Source organism: Recurvomyces mirabilis (genome assembly GCF_035927965.1).
Source record: "Recurvomyces mirabilis strain CCFEE 5264 chromosome Unknown scaffold_8, whole genome shotgun sequence".
In the NCBI taxonomy this organism is placed as follows: domain Eukaryota; kingdom Fungi; phylum Ascomycota; class Dothideomycetes; order Mycosphaerellales; family Teratosphaeriaceae; genus Recurvomyces; species Recurvomyces mirabilis.
This window is the reverse complement of record NW_027041942.1, coordinates 586,417-602,573: the sequence shown is the minus strand read 5'-3', so window position 1 is coordinate 602,573 and position 16,157 is coordinate 586,417. Positions and strand designations below refer to the sequence as shown.

At 53.4% G+C, this 16,157-nt stretch overlaps 6 protein-coding genes across 6 annotated transcripts; 3 read left to right on the top strand and 3 right to left on the bottom strand.

Moving 5' to 3' along the window:
• Positions 1-752: 752 nt before the first annotated feature.
• On the top strand, positions 753-2,094 carry BNA2 (tryptophan 2,3- dioxygenase; the record flags this gene model as incomplete). The annotated part of the gene is made up of 2 exons (XM_064836559.1): positions 753-1,043; positions 1,090-2,094. 2 exons carry the CDS (start codon positions 753-755, stop codon positions 2,092-2,094), a joined length of 1,296 nt encoding a protein of 431 aa, XP_064695950.1.
• Positions 2,095-2,500: 406 nt separating this feature from the next.
• On the bottom strand, positions 2,501-5,158 carry LTS14_003856 (uncharacterized protein; the record flags this gene model as incomplete). The annotated part of the gene is made up of 1 exon (XM_064836558.1): positions 2,501-5,158. One exon carries the CDS (start codon positions 5,156-5,158, stop codon positions 2,501-2,503), a length of 2,658 nt encoding a protein of 885 aa, XP_064695949.1.
• Positions 5,159-7,859: 2,701 nt separating this feature from the next.
• LTS14_003855 (uncharacterized protein) lies at positions 7,860-9,811 on the top strand (the record flags this gene model as incomplete). The annotated part of the gene is made up of 5 exons (XM_064836557.1): positions 7,860-8,141; positions 8,195-8,280; positions 8,332-8,514; positions 8,574-9,117; positions 9,167-9,811. 5 exons carry the CDS (start codon positions 7,860-7,862, stop codon positions 9,809-9,811), a joined length of 1,740 nt encoding a protein of 579 aa, XP_064695948.1.
• A 234-nt stretch (positions 9,812-10,045) lies between these two features.
• LTS14_003854 (uncharacterized protein) lies at positions 10,046-11,228 on the bottom strand (the record flags this gene model as incomplete). The annotated part of the gene is made up of 3 exons (XM_064836556.1): positions 10,046-10,819; positions 10,888-11,031; positions 11,106-11,228. 3 exons carry the CDS (start codon positions 11,226-11,228, stop codon positions 10,046-10,048), a joined length of 1,041 nt encoding a protein of 346 aa, XP_064695947.1.
• A 2,520-nt stretch (positions 11,229-13,748) lies between these two features.
• LTS14_003853 (uncharacterized protein) lies at positions 13,749-15,048 on the bottom strand (the record flags this gene model as incomplete). The annotated part of the gene is made up of 2 exons (XM_064836555.1): positions 13,749-14,943; positions 15,008-15,048. The coding sequence occupies 2 exons, from the start codon at positions 15,046-15,048 to the stop codon at positions 13,749-13,751; spliced, it is 1,236 nt and encodes a 411-aa protein (XP_064695946.1).
• A 599-nt stretch (positions 15,049-15,647) lies between these two features.
• LTS14_003852 (uncharacterized protein) lies at positions 15,648-16,100 on the top strand (the record flags this gene model as incomplete). Its single annotated transcript, XM_064836554.1, has 1 exon — positions 15,648-16,100. One exon carries the CDS (start codon positions 15,648-15,650, stop codon positions 16,098-16,100), a length of 453 nt encoding a protein of 150 aa, XP_064695945.1.
• Positions 16,101-16,157: the final 57 nt, after the last annotated feature.

Sequence of the window (16,157 nt, the reverse complement as noted above, 5' to 3'; positions counted from 1 at the left end):
AGTAGGGACCCCGGTATATCCATGCGACAGACGTGGCCAACCGGATGTGAATGTCTGCTTGTACGTTCGACAATAGCTGGCTGACGCGATGGCGTGGCGAGCAGTCGAGCTGAAGGCAGAGATCGGCGGGATGGGATATTGATATGCATCGCGACCCTGCAGAAGGGATCGACGCCGTGTTGGAGTCCGATCGCGAAGGAGCGGACGGCGCAAGCCATCCTTCGAAGCAAGATCCGATGATCTGCACACTCCGCGACGCTAAGGGCTATTGATGAAAGATAAGCACTGCTGCCGTTGCAATTGCAGGTCGACAAGCTACGGTAGGTACTTACTTAAGCATTACTGCAGCTTGGCGCCTTCATACTCCTACTCGGCATATACATTCAGACGCGGACACATCCCTCCGAATACTGTAGATCTCACGAGCGCACTCCGAGATCTCGATAACCTTACCCTGAATCATACCGGTGACCAGCACCCAGCGAAATTACACCGCTTGCGACTTCCACCATTATGTCTCACCTACGCCACGCCATACCCTCTCCGACGCCATGTTATGCTCTCTCCGACCACGATCCATTTCACTACAATGTGCCAGCTCCGAATTGAACGTACACAGCTCGTCACGACGATCAGAGCTGCCATTTGCCGCCGCAGCGGTGCTTACATATCCTCCATTTCCTTAATTGCTCCTTGATTCGGAGGTCAGACCGCATTCTTCAATTTCGTTACAGTCCATTCCATTTCACAAGATGCCTTTCGATATCCCGAAGCCCGAAGATTACGATGTCTCACTGAAACATGGGTTCCTCCCTCAGAGAACGCCGCACGCCTCCTCGCTCGACTCGCGCTACGCACCGTGGGTCGATATCGTCAACAGTCTCCCTCAATTGCTCGCATATGGGCGTCTGCGATCGCTGGTCGACCGCTTGCCCGTCTTGGAGTGCGACCGCTTGACCACGACTCCACAACTGAGATGCGCCTATTCTATCCTCGCTTTCATCAGTCATGCATACATATGGGGAGGAGAGAGTCCCGCCGAGGTAAGGTGCTCGTAAAGTCCTACACTCAATAGTTGTGCTCTAACAGTCCCATAAGATCGTGCCCCCTCCGATATCAATCCCGTTTCTGGCTGTATGCAAGGCTCTGGAGATGCTACCCGTTGCGACTTACGCTGCTGTAGTCCTGTGGAACTTTGACACAATACTCTCTACGGATCGTCGCACTAGCTTGTGCGGCCTGAAGACTTTGACCACTTTCACCGGCGCCATCGACGAGAGCTGGTTCTACTTGGTGTCCGTTGCTATTGAGGCGCAAGGCGGCCCTTTGATATCCACGATCCTGGAGGCCACTAGATGTGCACACGAGCAAAAAACCGCCTTTGTCATTATCCACCTACGCCAACTTGCGTCCGGGTTGACTGAGCTGGGCGGAACATTGAAGCGTCTGCATGAGAGATGCGATCCTGCCTTCTTCTATGACAAGCTGCGGCCTTACCTGGCCGGAGGCAAGAACATGGCCACTTCAGGCTTGCCGCATGGAGTCATGTTCGATGACGGGACCGAGGATGCAGAATATGTCCAGCTTGCCGGCGGATCGAATGCACAGTCGAGTCTATTCCAGCTGTTTGACATTGCCCTTGGCATCGCGCATCGAGCAACGAGCGGTACTGTCGAGGAGACGAGCGCAGCGAATCCACTCAATACCAAATCAGAGGGCACCCTAGCAGATCGACTGCGCGCCAAACAAGCAGAGCCAGACTACATCACTGACATGCGTCAGTATATGCCCGAAGGCCACCGTCGCTTCCTGCGCGACTTCTCCCGGGTAGCGATCGTACGCGAATTCGTCGCTTCAAAGCCGCATCATCACACCCTCATGACAGCATACAACGCGGCTGTGGCGGCTCTCGTTGCCTTTCGCGATGTGCATCTGCAGATAGTTGGTCGGTACATCGTCCTTCGTAGCCAACGGCAGAAAGCAGCACCGCAACACGCAGAAGGTGTAGCAAAGGATCTGAACGGCACAGGCGGTACAACATTGATGCCTTTCTTGCGCCAAGTGCGCGACGAAACGGCGCTCTGTGCCGCTTAGGTGCCTAGTGTGAAATGATAGGAGGTTCAATAAGCTCCTTTGCAAAAGCAACAGTTTGTATCGTCAGAAAACAAGTAGCAGCAAGTCATTGCACATGTGCTTCTATCATTTCCAGTAGTGGCATAGAAGATTATATGAATGCGTGTCACCATGCTGCAAGAAAGACTCGATGCGAGTTTTACTGTCCGTGGATGAATAAAGTCCAAAGACGGCTGCGAAGCCAGCCGAAAGCAGTAAGATATTGATACGTGAGAAACAATGGGGATGTTCCACACAACTATTCCTCAGCTATCTACACTCATCGGACAAAGTCGCGATGAACCAAGAGAAGTCTGCTGTAGTGCTACTACTACACCCCGGCCGCCAACAGCGCAAGTTCTATGAACCAACTAGCATTTCTGACTTGCTACCAAAACGGGAAATGTGTTTGCCCGCATCCGACCGATTTTTCTTGTGGTAGCCCAAAGAAAGCGGTAGTCAACCAGAGCCAAAGTTCCTTCATCGGCGTGCGATCCGTGTGTCGGAAGATCTTTCCAGATGTCGGCTGCGGAGAGAGAACAAGAGTCTGGCCTCGTGAGAATCTCTGGACATGTTCCATGCATCGGTCGATCGCTAGATGAAGGCATCGCGTATATAACGTATTCTCGTTGTCGGTGGGAAGGATCTCGGGAGAGACGACGTCGAGAATATTGCCTCCGTCCAGATCGGGGGTGAGTTGGTGCAGAGTAGCTGCGACATGCTGCGGGGCGCCGTCGTACAGGGCAAAGAAGATGCAGTGATTTCCCTTGTACTCGGGCAGATGCCCAATGTGGAGATTGATCATTAGACCGGCGCGCTCGTTGAGCTTGCGTCCAATATACTTCGTGCCCGAGACGATGGTCAACTCGGGCTGCCACCTCTCAACCGTATCCCATACCTCGCGGCAATTGAGGTTGTCAACAACAAGATCGGGCGAAGGCAGCTCGTGCTTTTCGGACATCAGACCGTCGAAGTAGGCCATACGCTGCGTGTCCTGTCCGAACATGTGGCGTCGCAAGGTATGATACTGCATGAAAGCGGCATCAAACATCCGACCTTTCCTCTTCAGATAGCGAACCTGACCCTCGCTCGTCTCCACGATGCATCGGAAGTTAGGGCATAACTTTGCCACGCGACGACGTAGATAGTGATGTTGAGGACCGTCGGAGCAGAGTAGGAGCACTTTCAAGGGTGACGAGGCGTGTGTGATGCGCTGTGCCAGTGGTCTCACGACCTGGCTCTTATTCGCCGTCACGGTAGGAAGCCTGCCACGGTCGGGATGGAACAGTTCGTGAATTGGGTCGTGCTCACCAACGAGTCCACGCCATACCGCGCGCGCCACAGCAGGAGCTTGGGCAAAGCCGCCGGTATTGTTGCCGCCGGTGATGATGAGATTGCCTCCACTAGTCGTTGGGATCCTCTCGAATACACCGAGGCCAGTGGCGGTGAATGGTCGAATGCAATACTTTCGCTGCTCATTGGGCCACATGGTGCCCCGCTCCACTGCCATAGCATGCCCGCGCGGAAAGTAGATGCGGGCTACCTCCTTCAATTCTTCGAACAGAGCCATTAACTCTGGACAATCCGGTGGTGGACGATCCTGGCCAGTATAACCATAGCCACCCCCAAGCATGAGCTCATCTTCGCCCGTTGTCAGGTTCTTGGCTACTGTGACGTTGATGTCCTCCACTAAATGTCCACGACGATGAATCTTGAGGGAATGCTTCAGTTGAGGATGGAGGTTCGGAATCTGCAACCAAACTCCCAACACGCCTTGGATCAAGTCCTCGCACTTTGTTCCGCGCAACAGTGTGTTCCCGGTCACGCCAGGACTGATAATGAAATCGTCCGCGAACAGTGGCTCACTGTGCGTCTCCAGCATGGTAACGTTCCCAATACTGTTGCGGACGATGCGTTCCACTCGACAATCCCAAGAGAACTGCCCTCCAAGCTTCGTGATGCGATCCATCAGTCTCGACATGAACGGATGTATATTGACAGTGAAGCCGTCAATGATGAAGCCGCCCGCGAGGTCATCAGTCTCGACCGCAGGAGCGAAACCAGGAAATGCAGCGAGGAAGGACTCTGGGGATGTGTCCTCGACGATGGTATTGAGCGATCGATTCATCGCCAGGGCTGCTTCCAATGGCTTCTGCTCCGCGTACATGCGCAGTATGCCCTCACGCAACTGGACACCGTCGAACAGATCTGGCGCTGTGTCCATGAGCTCGCGCCAAAGCTGGCCAGAGGTGCGATTTACTGCGTGAATGTCCTCCTTGAAAGCACGGGCCAACCAGTCCGGAACTTGCTCGAAAGACTGTACCCATGCCTGCTCTGCAGCATTGAACAGCTCTGGCCGCTTGACGCTCCAGCCACCGTTGCGGGCGGTATGTCGAAAGATGGTCCGCATGTTTTGGTAGAGCTCGCTGCCTTTCTCATTGTAATTGTCCGCTTCAGTGCTAGTGAACATTCGAGCGTTGCCTCCACCATTTGTAACGCCTAATCGAGTCCAATCTTCGCACTTTCGAGGGTCGGGACCCGCGTCGACTATTTGCACATGGAAGCCTTTACTGGCCAAGAGCTCAGCCGTGATGAGGTTTAAAATGCCGGCGCCTACAAGTAACACCTTTCTTCCATGCATCCGAGCGGTCTCTCGAGCTCTCTGCGGCCCAGGAGCACTGACATGAGCTCTGATGTATATCATCTCGCCAGCACGAAGGAGGGACTCTGCCCATTCTGAATGCGGCTGGTATTGTGGAGGGAACGTCACGATCTCAGCCAGACGACCCTTCGAGTAGGTCTGTAGTCGAGAGACTACGGACGAGTCTTCGACCAAGATTGATTTAGAAGTGGTACGGGCCTGATTGACCCACCGGTCCAGGAGTTCTTCGGTAACTTCTGCGCCATGGCAAATCCACACGTTGATTGTCTCCGGTCCCGTCAAAGCAGCAGAAAGATCGGAGGCAGGAGCGCAGAAGTTGACATGCACGAGATCCCGCACTAATGAATCAATACCAGGCGCCTCGGAGGTAACTAGGAATTTCATTGTCCACGCTATGGTTGAGTCGATTCTATGAGGCTCTATGTCAGCGGGCACCCGCGTGAGCGTATCGTCGTGCCATACTTGAGGCCTCTGTACCAATATGCGAAAGATTGGTGCTACCCTGCTTCTGTGAGGAGCAGCGTCGAGACGAGGGACTAGGAACCGTAACTTCGTAATGTCGTTAACGGGTGTCAGAAGGAGGTTGTTCGCCGTCATCAAGCAATGTCAAAGTTGTGAGATGTTATATCTTTGCATTCATTCGGCGAATGACACAAGAGTGTCTCCGACCCCGTTGTGCCCGAGTGGTGAACTATGTTCGATCGATCATACTGGCATGTTTCTCGGATGACGAGGCTTGAGATCCACGGTCCCGAGACGCAGGTTGATAGCTCCGCCCGGGACATCCGACAGACAGATCTTCCCTATGCATGAGTGCTATCGCGCCTGTGGCCAAGATGGTATTGCAGCGCCTGACAGAATACTACAGCGTGTCAAGGAGTTGGTGGCGCGATGACGCGATTGTGCAGTGGAGGAGCGCAGAGCGCCAGCCTGCAGTGAAGATCTCGAGATCTGCCCGTCGCAGATGAGTGCCTCGTAGCATATCTACAGAGCGGTCGGCGTGCAAATGGGCGGTGCGTGTATGAAGGAGTGTGGTTGTGGGGAAGAAGCACAACTCCGTGATGAGTGGGTAGGAAGTAGAGCAAATGACTAAGCGTGCTGGAGGAGCCGGTGCAATCGTGTCATGGACCAATGGAAAGAACCCCGACAACCCCGAAGGCTTCTGCTATCCACTTGACAGCAATAACGTGGGCCGGAGTTTATGGCTAACCCACTTCTCGGAGTGCCGAGCAGCTCTAGTGCTCAGACTCTCGACAGTCTCGCTTCCGCCGCAGCTCGCTCGCCATAATGTGCGATGCCGACCACACCCTGATGAAGCTGTCGATATCATCATGCTTCTACAGGCCACGGTCGGCGTCTTCGCGGCCACCTTCATTGCAATTCTGCTATCCAAAATGGGTTCGGTTAGGCGATCTTCACTCCCCAGCTATCAAGGTAGGCAGGTTGAACACTTGGCATTCTCTGTGCGTGGTTGTGATATGCTCGTGTAGTTCAGGTACTTGACTGACGGGCCTACTAACAACATACGCTGCACGATTTACGCAAGCCAGCTCCTATCACATTGCCTGTTCACGATCAGATACGCACGGTCTCATTCCAAGAGCCAGCTCTTCATGGCTGGTCGTTTACGCATAGCAGTCCTCGAATGTGATGAACCGGTTGGGCTCACGAGAGAAAGGTACGGTGGATTCGGGAAGCTGTTTGAAGAATGGTTGGAAGCCAGCACAGCTCTTCTGGGCCCAAGACCCTCCGACAAATCACTAAAGCTGGAGGTGTCAGCATGGGATGTTGTCAAAAAGCAAGAGTATCCGACGTTGCAGGATGTGGACGCGGTGATACTTTCTGGGAGCAGTACGTGCAAGGCATGAGGAATTTCTCGGGTCGGAAAAGACCTTCCGTGGTGTGACTGACTGTATCTGAAAGGATATAACTCCTTCTCGCCGGGAGAAGATCAGTGGATCGATCGGCTCGTGAGATTTGTCAGAGCAATTCTGCAGAACGAAACCAGTGTGCAAGTTATGGGTGTTTGTTTCGGGCACCAGATCATTGGGCGCGCATTGTACGAGATGCCGACTCGGTGTGAAGGTGGATGGGAAGTCGCCGTCACTCGCGTCGAGCTCACGCCAAAGGGTAAACAGATCTTTGGAATGGAGTCGTTGGTACGTGATACCATGAGGTCTCCTACAACATGTGCCAAGATGCAAGCGTCCACTAATAACCAAGTCACGAGTCGCAGGCGATACATCAGATGCACCGGGACATGGTTCCCTCTGGTCCAGCAGGTGTTGAAGTACTAGGCCGCTCACCACTCTGTGCAGTGCAGGTCATGTACATTCCAAACCTGTTGTTCAGCGTGCAAGGTCATCCGGAATTCAGTGGCTGCATTGCGAACGAATTGCTGGATCGGAGGCGCGGAACACTTCTCGACGATGAGACTTATCAAGCTGGGAAGGCACGGGCGGGTCTCTCGCATGACGGTCTTGCTATAGGAGCTGCGTTCTTGAGATTCCTGCTGGAAAGTCAATCATGCGGATGGTGAGTGATGTCGAGATATGCAGACGCTAGATAGGGGCTGAAAGCAATACTGAAGTCGTGTCATGTTAGGCGGAGTGTTCTCTTTAGAATCAAAAGGACTGGAGGGATGGAGCTGTCAATAATGGACCTTCCAACTCGTCTCACGCAAGGATTATTCCATTCGAACGTCCTCAGGGTCACGTGACATTTGATCTGACGACTGATTATGTGCCTCGAAGGAATATACATTGCCTTGTCCTTCCAAACAAAAAGACGGCTGGCACGCACGACCGGGGCTCCGAGCTCCGCAGTGTGGTCATTATTCAGCTTTGATTGAGCGAGCGAGTGGTTCAGTGCTGCCTTGGCATACTTCGCTTCCACAACCCCGACCGTTACTCCGATCAGCCATCAGACCTCTTTTTGTGGGCCAACCCACTATCGTCCGATCTGTTTGCCGTTCACTCTAGACATATAGTCGTACTGGTCAATAATATTCCGCGGACAGCAATGTCACGACGTGCCCAGCATTACCATACTACCGCCCATTCACCACACCTCAAGATATTCTATCATGGCCCGTTCAAGCATAGAGAGCTCAAGCGCAGACTCCAACCCTGTCACCGACACTGTTACCTACCCTCAGGCGATTGAACTGCAACCACGCGAGGATAATGGCGAGCCTGAACGCAAATCTGGGCTTTCAGATTACCCAGCCCGCGATATCAAGGGTACCAAAGAAGGCTTCCGGCCCAGCGATGAAGAAGCAGACTCGAAGCACGACGACCGGCCCAAAGGCCTGCGATTCGCTCTTCTGTTCTCCTGTTTACTCCTCGGCAATCTCTTTGTTGGCTATGTGTGTCTTCTCGAGTCGGGATGGCGGGGCGCTAGGCTGACAATGGACTCCAGGATAGCAGCTGCATAGTGACCTTGACGCCAGTCATCACCGATCAATTCCATGCTCTGGATGACCTTGGGTGGTACAGTGTCGCTTTGTGAGAAATCACCTTTTACAAGCCGTTGTCGCGACCACTGACAAGTTGCAGTCTGCTCGCCCAGTCTGCGACCATGTTGATATACGGACAGCTGTACACCATCTATTCGATGAAGTACATGTACCTCTTGTCATGCGCTGTTTTCATCATTGGCTCTATCCTTTGCGCTGCGGCACCAACATCTCCCGCGTTCATAGTGGGTCGCGCTCTGAGCGGCCTTGGTGCAGCTGGAGTGTTCGCTGGGATCAACATGCAAGTACAAGACGGCACTGACGAAATTACAAGAGGGAAAGTCGACTGACCGCGAACGTCAGCATCCTCGCGCACACGACTTCACTCAAACATCGGTCCGTGTATTTCGCCATCTGCGGCGGTGTCGAGTGCTTCGCCTTAGCTTTCGGGCCCCTACTCAGCGGATCCATCGCTCACTACAGCACATGGCGAATCAGTTTCTGGATCGTCGTACCCGTGAGCGTGGTCGCAATCACCCTGTTGCTCATCAGTGTCGGCGACTTGCGTTCCTCTACCAAACCTCAGCTCAGCACTAGTGACAGGCTGAAGCGCCTCGATCTGATAGGTTTCGCTATCAACGTACCTATGACTATATGTTTCGTGCTTGGATTGGTCTGGGCCGGGACGAGCTATCCATGGAACAACTGGAGGATTATTGTTCTGTTTGCCATTGCAGCAGCCCTCTTCGCCGCATTTCTGTTCGCAGAGTATAAGGCAGGTGAAGATGGCATGGTTCCTTACAAATTGCTCCGTCAGCGAACTGCGGGATTCGCAACCGTCATCACCTTTTGCAACTTCGCAAGCCTTTCCGTGGTCTCTTACTATGTAAGTGGCGTTCATCACGTCTCGCAATCGCATTGCTAAGTCGTCGCAGCTGCCGGTCTATTTCCAAGCAATCCGTGGCGCTAACACACTCTCGTCCGGTCTGATGTACCTACCGTTGGCCGTGTCGATGGCGGTGACGGCCCTGGCCGGCGGCCCTCTCACTGCTTTCGTGGGTTACGGCAATCCGGGGTTGATTAGTGGAGGCGTGCTCATGTCCGTTGGCGCAGGGCTTATCACTACGCTTGAACCGAATACGAGCGCGGCAAAGTGGATCACCTTTCAGATCATCTATGGCATCGGGGTTGGACTGGCCTTCCAGCCCCCTTACATAGCGGTTCAAGCAGCATTACCTGAGAACGAGGTGCCCAAGGCGCTCGTCTTGTTGAGCTTTTCTCAGCAGCTAGGAGGGATTGTGATATTGACGGTCGCGCAGAATGTCTTTCTTGCCGGGCTGGTTCATGAACTCTCAACGATTGTACCTGGAGTGGACTCGCGTACGCTCTTAAATAGCGGAGCCCTAGGATTGATCGATGCTGTACCCCCGCCACTTCGGGAAGAGGCCATTCTCATATACAATAACGCAATCAGAGACGTTTTGTATATTGCGCTCGGGCTGGCCTGCTTAGTTGCCGTGTGCAGCATTGGTGTTGAATGGAAGCCTGTCAAAAAAACCAAAGACAAAGGGTCGTCTTGAAAGACACTTTCTACGGGACCATCTTGGGCCAAATGATAGTAGAAGCGAGCACGCCGGTGACAGCCGTCTTGTAGGCTCGATATACAAGACGGGCTTCTCAGTACATATTTATAGAGAGGCAGGGTGGCGCCCAGACTGCGATCTTGTCAACAGCTATTCTCCGGATCAGGGTGGGCGAAATACCAAGGCTACGAGACTATGTCGCCAACTCATTGTTCATCGTAAACATATACGTCATTGTCCACTTCGACCGGAGCCGACCGAACACCAGGTATCTATTTCGTGGCCCAATTCGGAGTCTTGGTCCTGTCGCAGCTCTGCGTTGCCGTACTGCAGCTTTATGGCCTGCAACATCCGTACCGAGCACTGATCGCCAGCTTTGAGACTAAGGTGGTGTAACATCCTTAGTGCACATCGAGTCTGCGAAGCCAACAGATCCAGAAGGAAGCCATCTGATATACCTTGCCTTGACTCGTCGACCAGAATCTTCGTGACAATGTAGAGCGGTCTCGCCAAGCCGAGGGCACTCATCGTGGGAGTTTCTTCGATTTCTGTGGCGGCGAAGCCTTGTAGAACGTTTGAAACACTACGACAGAGCTCGGTCACGACGATTCTCGAGGAGTCCACCTTTTCTTGGCTTGAGTGCTCAACCAGCGCCTCTCGCTGCTGAGCTTGTCTCTCGCATAGAGCTGCAGCAAGCCTCAATGCTATTATACGACACATATTCGCTCGCACTTTACTCAGGACTCCCTGAGAGGCTCTGCAAGCGGGGTCTGTGCTGGCCATATCGCGCTCCCAAAGTTCCAGGTCTTGCCGAAGTGTCCAAGCTTGCTCATGCAGGCTTGTCACAAGCTCACCTGTGCTGTATCGTGACCACAGCGCGGAGGCACGTGCCTCCAGTATCGCTAACTGGTCGTCCATGCCACTCTTGGAGTCACGGCCGATGGCCTGAGAGTACGTGATCACGAACGAAGGGGCGGCAACATCTCGGCAGAATGCGGCATCGATCTGTGCAGATAGTGATTAGCTCTGCCGTTGTTTGTGCACCCGTTGGACAGACTTGCTGAAAGACATACAATAATCTCTCTAGCCTTGCGGAAGACCGCTCGCCCAAGACTTGTCCGAGTCTGGTTGATGCCTCGATTCTCGACAAGCCAGCTCACACCTTCGGCGTGAACCTCCCACGTACTCGTGGTCTTCTCGGAACTCCCGTTGTACCGCTGATTCATTGAGAAGTTCATGTTAGTACGATGCAACACGATGGCTTTCGCCTGCCAACAGACCGGCGTCTCACCTCGAAGCTGGCTAACAGCATTGATGCTACCAATGTGCCGTCTTCCTTGGCTCTCTGTGTCTCGAGTACGGCTGCACGGACGCCTGCAATGGCATTGACATACAGAGTCTCCGCAGCCGTCATGGTCGCCGCATCGTTCCTGCAATCTTGCGATGCGAGCAGTGCGCAGGCAGTGATCATATCCCTAACTAGCGAGTGGGCTGAAAATTGTTCACATAGCGGCGACCATTCTTGAGCTAGGAAGCTATGCATGAGATGCCGGATCTTCACCTCGACTTGGCTGAGCAGCGGTGTATGTCGGTAAAGTGCAGGTGTTGGAAGAGCCTCCTGTGGGACTCCTTTGACTGAATGGGAGACCACATTGTACCATCCGCATGCTGGGTCTGCTGGATCTGGGTAACCGTTACACGCTTGATCGAGTCGCAAACACCTTCCACACGCTGGATTCCCCCGGTCACAACCCTTCTTGGCCCGTCTTGCATCTTGTCAGCGAACGTGTCTCTGGTCGGCTCGACATTCGCTCCAGGAGGTTGCTGACCTGCAATTTGCGCATCCAGCGCTCCTTCGAGCCAGGACTAGAGAGCCCATACTCAGTGCTTGGATGGAAGAGAAAGCCAAGACGAGGTAGACAGGGGCAAACCACAAGAGAAGCTGGGCAGTTGCACTGCAAGGTGTTCTGTTGGTGCAAGTTGCGATGACGTGCGGAGGAGCGTTGTACGAGAGGCCTCGCAACCTTGCAATACCCACTGATTCGATGATCTGCCCCATGGTAGCCAAAAGCTTGTGCGGTCAAGCTAGGGCTGCATGTCTGACGGAGCAAGCAAAACAAGTCATGATTGTGCAGGGAAGCCCCCCCCCCCTCTTACCTGGAAAGGACAGTACCAGCAACCGCTCGCGCGCATGCTCGAAAGTGCAGCTCGAGATGGCGCGCAAGCGAGCTGCAGAAAGGTCTGCAGTACTGTAGGCAGTAGGCTACAAGTTTCCGATGCCGAAGTGGCCAGGCGGCCCCAGCCGGCAGCTGGAAGCTTTGGTGACACTAGTTCTACCGAGCGGCCCGTACAGCGGATGGAAAGGTCCGATCGAGCCATCACTCTGAGCCACAGACACGATGCAAATAAGCACTCTTGGACTGCGCTGCGGGCCGAACATGAATGCTTCGTCCAGGAAGTTGGCGTTGTACACCATGTGAAAAGCACAGCCCCATGGACGTGCAGGTCATAAAGCGCCTAGATCATCTGGACCAGTTCGCGATGATCGCGAAGCCCAATCTGGTAGGAGTTGCGCCAACTCTAGTGCAGCAAGCTGTTCACCAGATGTGCATATTACTTTAAGCAAGATGACTTGGTTGGATTGTACCATGTAGCGACGAATGACCTACGCTACAGTATCTACGATCGACGCTCGCATTGCGCGGGCCCGATAGGGCACTCATGTGGCGAGACTACCAACTATTTGGCACACAATACCGTGCATAAGCTTCGTCATCACTCGTATTCTTAAATGGGAGCGCGCGAAGGAGTCAGGACACTCCACAAATTGCCCGTGGGCCTATTACAACAACCGGTCGCCTGTGTTGAGATCGCTAATGAGTGTTTGGATGGGCAGCATCGACAGCCATCGACTCCGCTTCGGCATGGACTAAGCGACATTGCCGTTGCGTTGGACGTTTATTCCCACCATGGACGCATCTAATCAGGCATGCTGCTATTACGTGGAAACGTTTTTCGATACTGCTCCCTTAGTACTTTGTACCGTTCGATGCAGACAACGAGTGTTATCTGAAGAAAGGTTAAGTACTCCGAATGATCACGTGTAGCACCTGATTACTGAGCTAGCTGTCCTGGTAAGCCATCGATCACGCCATCAATATCCATCCAGCCATCCGATTGCAATCCTAATGTCTCTAGCCACGCTGTCCACTGAGGATCTTGCACGAACGCGTCAGATGCTTCTGGCCGGAAGGCAGTCGGTTGGTCAAACGATGGATTCTGCCCAAGCCCAGTCGAGCTATCTGGGGCCATCTGCGGAAGGTTCGTGCCGTTAAGGACGATGTCAAGGCCCTTTGAGAAGACGGCCTGAGCCTGCGTGCAGATGTCGTAGTTGCTTTCTCCAGATGCCACCAACCAGTCGCAACAAGTTATCAGAGTAGTGATATCTCGGATCACTGCAGCACGATTGGGAAGTGAAGCTCCGACCGAAGAGAGCGGGCGGTTCACTAACTCCCAAAGGAGTACACTTGCGCAAGGCATCGCATAGAAAACCATCTATCAGTATTAGCGCTACGTGTGCCCCATTTTTCGATATCAAAACCTACCGTCCATTCCATGTCCAGTCTGTGTGCGAGGACCATGACTCTCTGCTTGAATGTCGATAGAACTAATGAGAGTATTTCGTTCGCCACCCAAAGAAAAGCACTGTGGTGTCCCTGGTCGTGACGCACGAGCAGCTTGTGCAGGAGGAACTTGGTATAGAGGTATTCGAGTCGGGCGAACAGGCGTAGCATCGAGCTCAAAAAAGGTTCATTGCTCCAGTCGGGTGTTTGATCACTTGCATGGGGGATGGATTGCCATGCGAGCTCGAGCCTTGCCATTATCGACCTGCATATCGTGTTGGTAGGTTGCATAGAGTAGAACGATGGAATACTTACTGCGCACGTGGTACCCAGTCTGCCACTGACGAACCCAGAGATAGTTCCAAGACCTCTTCTCGCAGTGGGCAGAGTATCATGAGCACTCGTTGGCGAGTTGCAGGCATGATGAGCCTCGACTTATCCCACCCATCCTCACCTAGCATGGCAACAGCCATCTCCAGGCATTCCGTAGATCCTTCGATAACTTCGTTGGCCAGATCAAAGGGCATTTGCATCGTGCAGTACCGTCGAGTGAGTCTCGGAGGTCGACCAACGAAAGTGGCCGTGAGCTTGTCATGCTCATGGATTTGCCCCAAAGCTCTCTTGCGAAGCTCCGACAGGTACAATGGCACACCCTCACCAATGACGCTAGGCTTGTTGAATTTGAGTGAGTACACGACCGAGGACACATCCCCTATTAGCTGCCAAGCGTGATAAGAATCATCACCAAAGCACCAGGTTGCAAGACTGATCGCCGTGCACAGGTGGAAAATGGTGAGGTCGTTGACTTGACCTAAGGATGCACACAAGGATGCACACTCCGTGCAAGCAAAGAATGCCTGACGTAGCATCGACTTCGGCTCTCTGTTGGCGTTTCCTCCGGCGCCTGAGCTTGGGGTCGCAGACTCCTGGTAGCCAAAATACAGTCCAATGCGGGAGCAGTACATTCCTAAGAGCTCCCAGCGCAGCGACTCGCCTACGAACGCCCGACAGAGGGCCCTATCTTCAGCGGAGCGCGGATAACTGACACGATAAGCGCTACGTTCGGTTAAGATTCGAGATCTCTCACGCAATTCCACCGGTGAGTCTGCGTGTCGTAAGTCAGAGAGCATGGCATGTGTCGCTTGCCACGCCGCCTTCTCTATTGGACCCAGACTCGTCTGCTCGTCCCATGTGGAGCTCCAGAGCACAAAAGATTCATTCAGATCACTGGTTAGGCCCAGAAGAGTCTCAAGAACCGTCACTCCCTTCGCAACAAGGTGGGCGTCTGGCCCAGCACCTAACCCGGGGGCGACTACGCCTTTGTGATCCAGCGAGGCGTACATTCGACCATATCGCTGTGTTGGCACATTCGCAGCAAGCGTTTGGCGGTGAAGTTCGTTCATACCTATCAAGCTAGTGGCGCGGTCTGCTTCTTCGGTAGCTGGTTGGGAGAAGATATCGGCGGAACTGCCGGCAGCCGCCTGTGAGTTGTTTGCGTCGTTCACGCTGTGAGGAGCGCATGCATGTGGTCAGTAGGTAATCATGGGACGGCTTGAGCATGCTCGCCTACACTGTCTGGAAGCTTGGTGGCGGAGACTTGATTCTCGACATCGGAGCCGAGTGGTATTGGCACTGGTCCGCTCGCAAGCGTCGTCGCACACAGCGACCGCACTGAGGTCTGACATGGTCACACCCGAGTTTCGACTTTCGACACGGCTCGCAAGAGGAGAGTAGACCATTGCGACGGAATTTCTCGGACATATCGCGTGGTTGTTATTGTTAGACGATTTTTTGTAGTATACATATCATTATGTAGGAGCGACTGCTAAAGTCGATGGCCTAGATTGGTACAGATGCTGTTGTTACATAGTGTCTGGAACTGGGAGTTGATCTGCTTGTCACTTGTGAAGCAGGCTTAGTAAGGCATGCGAGCGAATACGCGAGATATCCTGCACATAACCTCGTTCCCCCCTTTGCGCACTGCTCTTCCGCTTTGTACCCGTGCCACGATCAATGCCGTTCAAGCCGAACAGCTCGAGGTCACCTGATACTTTTTTTGTGCCGCAGCCATGAAGGATCAGTCCTGCGGTCGTTGACATAGCCTTATGACTAGCGTTAGAACTCCGTTGGATCGATAGGAGATATAGAGTCGCAGATCGACTTGTACAGACTGATTGCTAAGAACATCCTCATAGCACAATTCAAGCACAATGATATCCCCTCAAGTCCCCAACCCAAAAGGCCTCACGACCTTGACCGGCCGGCCGCTGGAGTACAATCACGACACACTGACCAACGTCATGCTCGGCGATGGCGGTGCTGGCTTTACATCAATCGGCGCCAACATGCTCCCGCAAGGCTATACCGATGACAGCGTGGTTCAGATCCCAATCAAACTCTCTGACTACGAAACCCCGAAAGAAAATCTTGTAGCACCGGAGGAGAAGCGAGGCTTTCTTCGTAGACTGTCCAACTCTGTACAGATTAAACAATCGAACAACGAAGAGTTCAAGATGGCGAAAATGAGGAGGGGTGACTATCTCAAGTACTGGGCTAAAGGCGAGGATGGCAATTTCCTACCTGCCGTAAAGGAGCCAAAGGAAGGAAGAAAGGCGTGGGTGGAGAAGCAACTAGAGTTGTATGGGGAGGTGAAGAGGGTCTGAATGATCCATGCATTTACTGCGGCGATTACTATTGTAACATGCTATTGACACGTTATC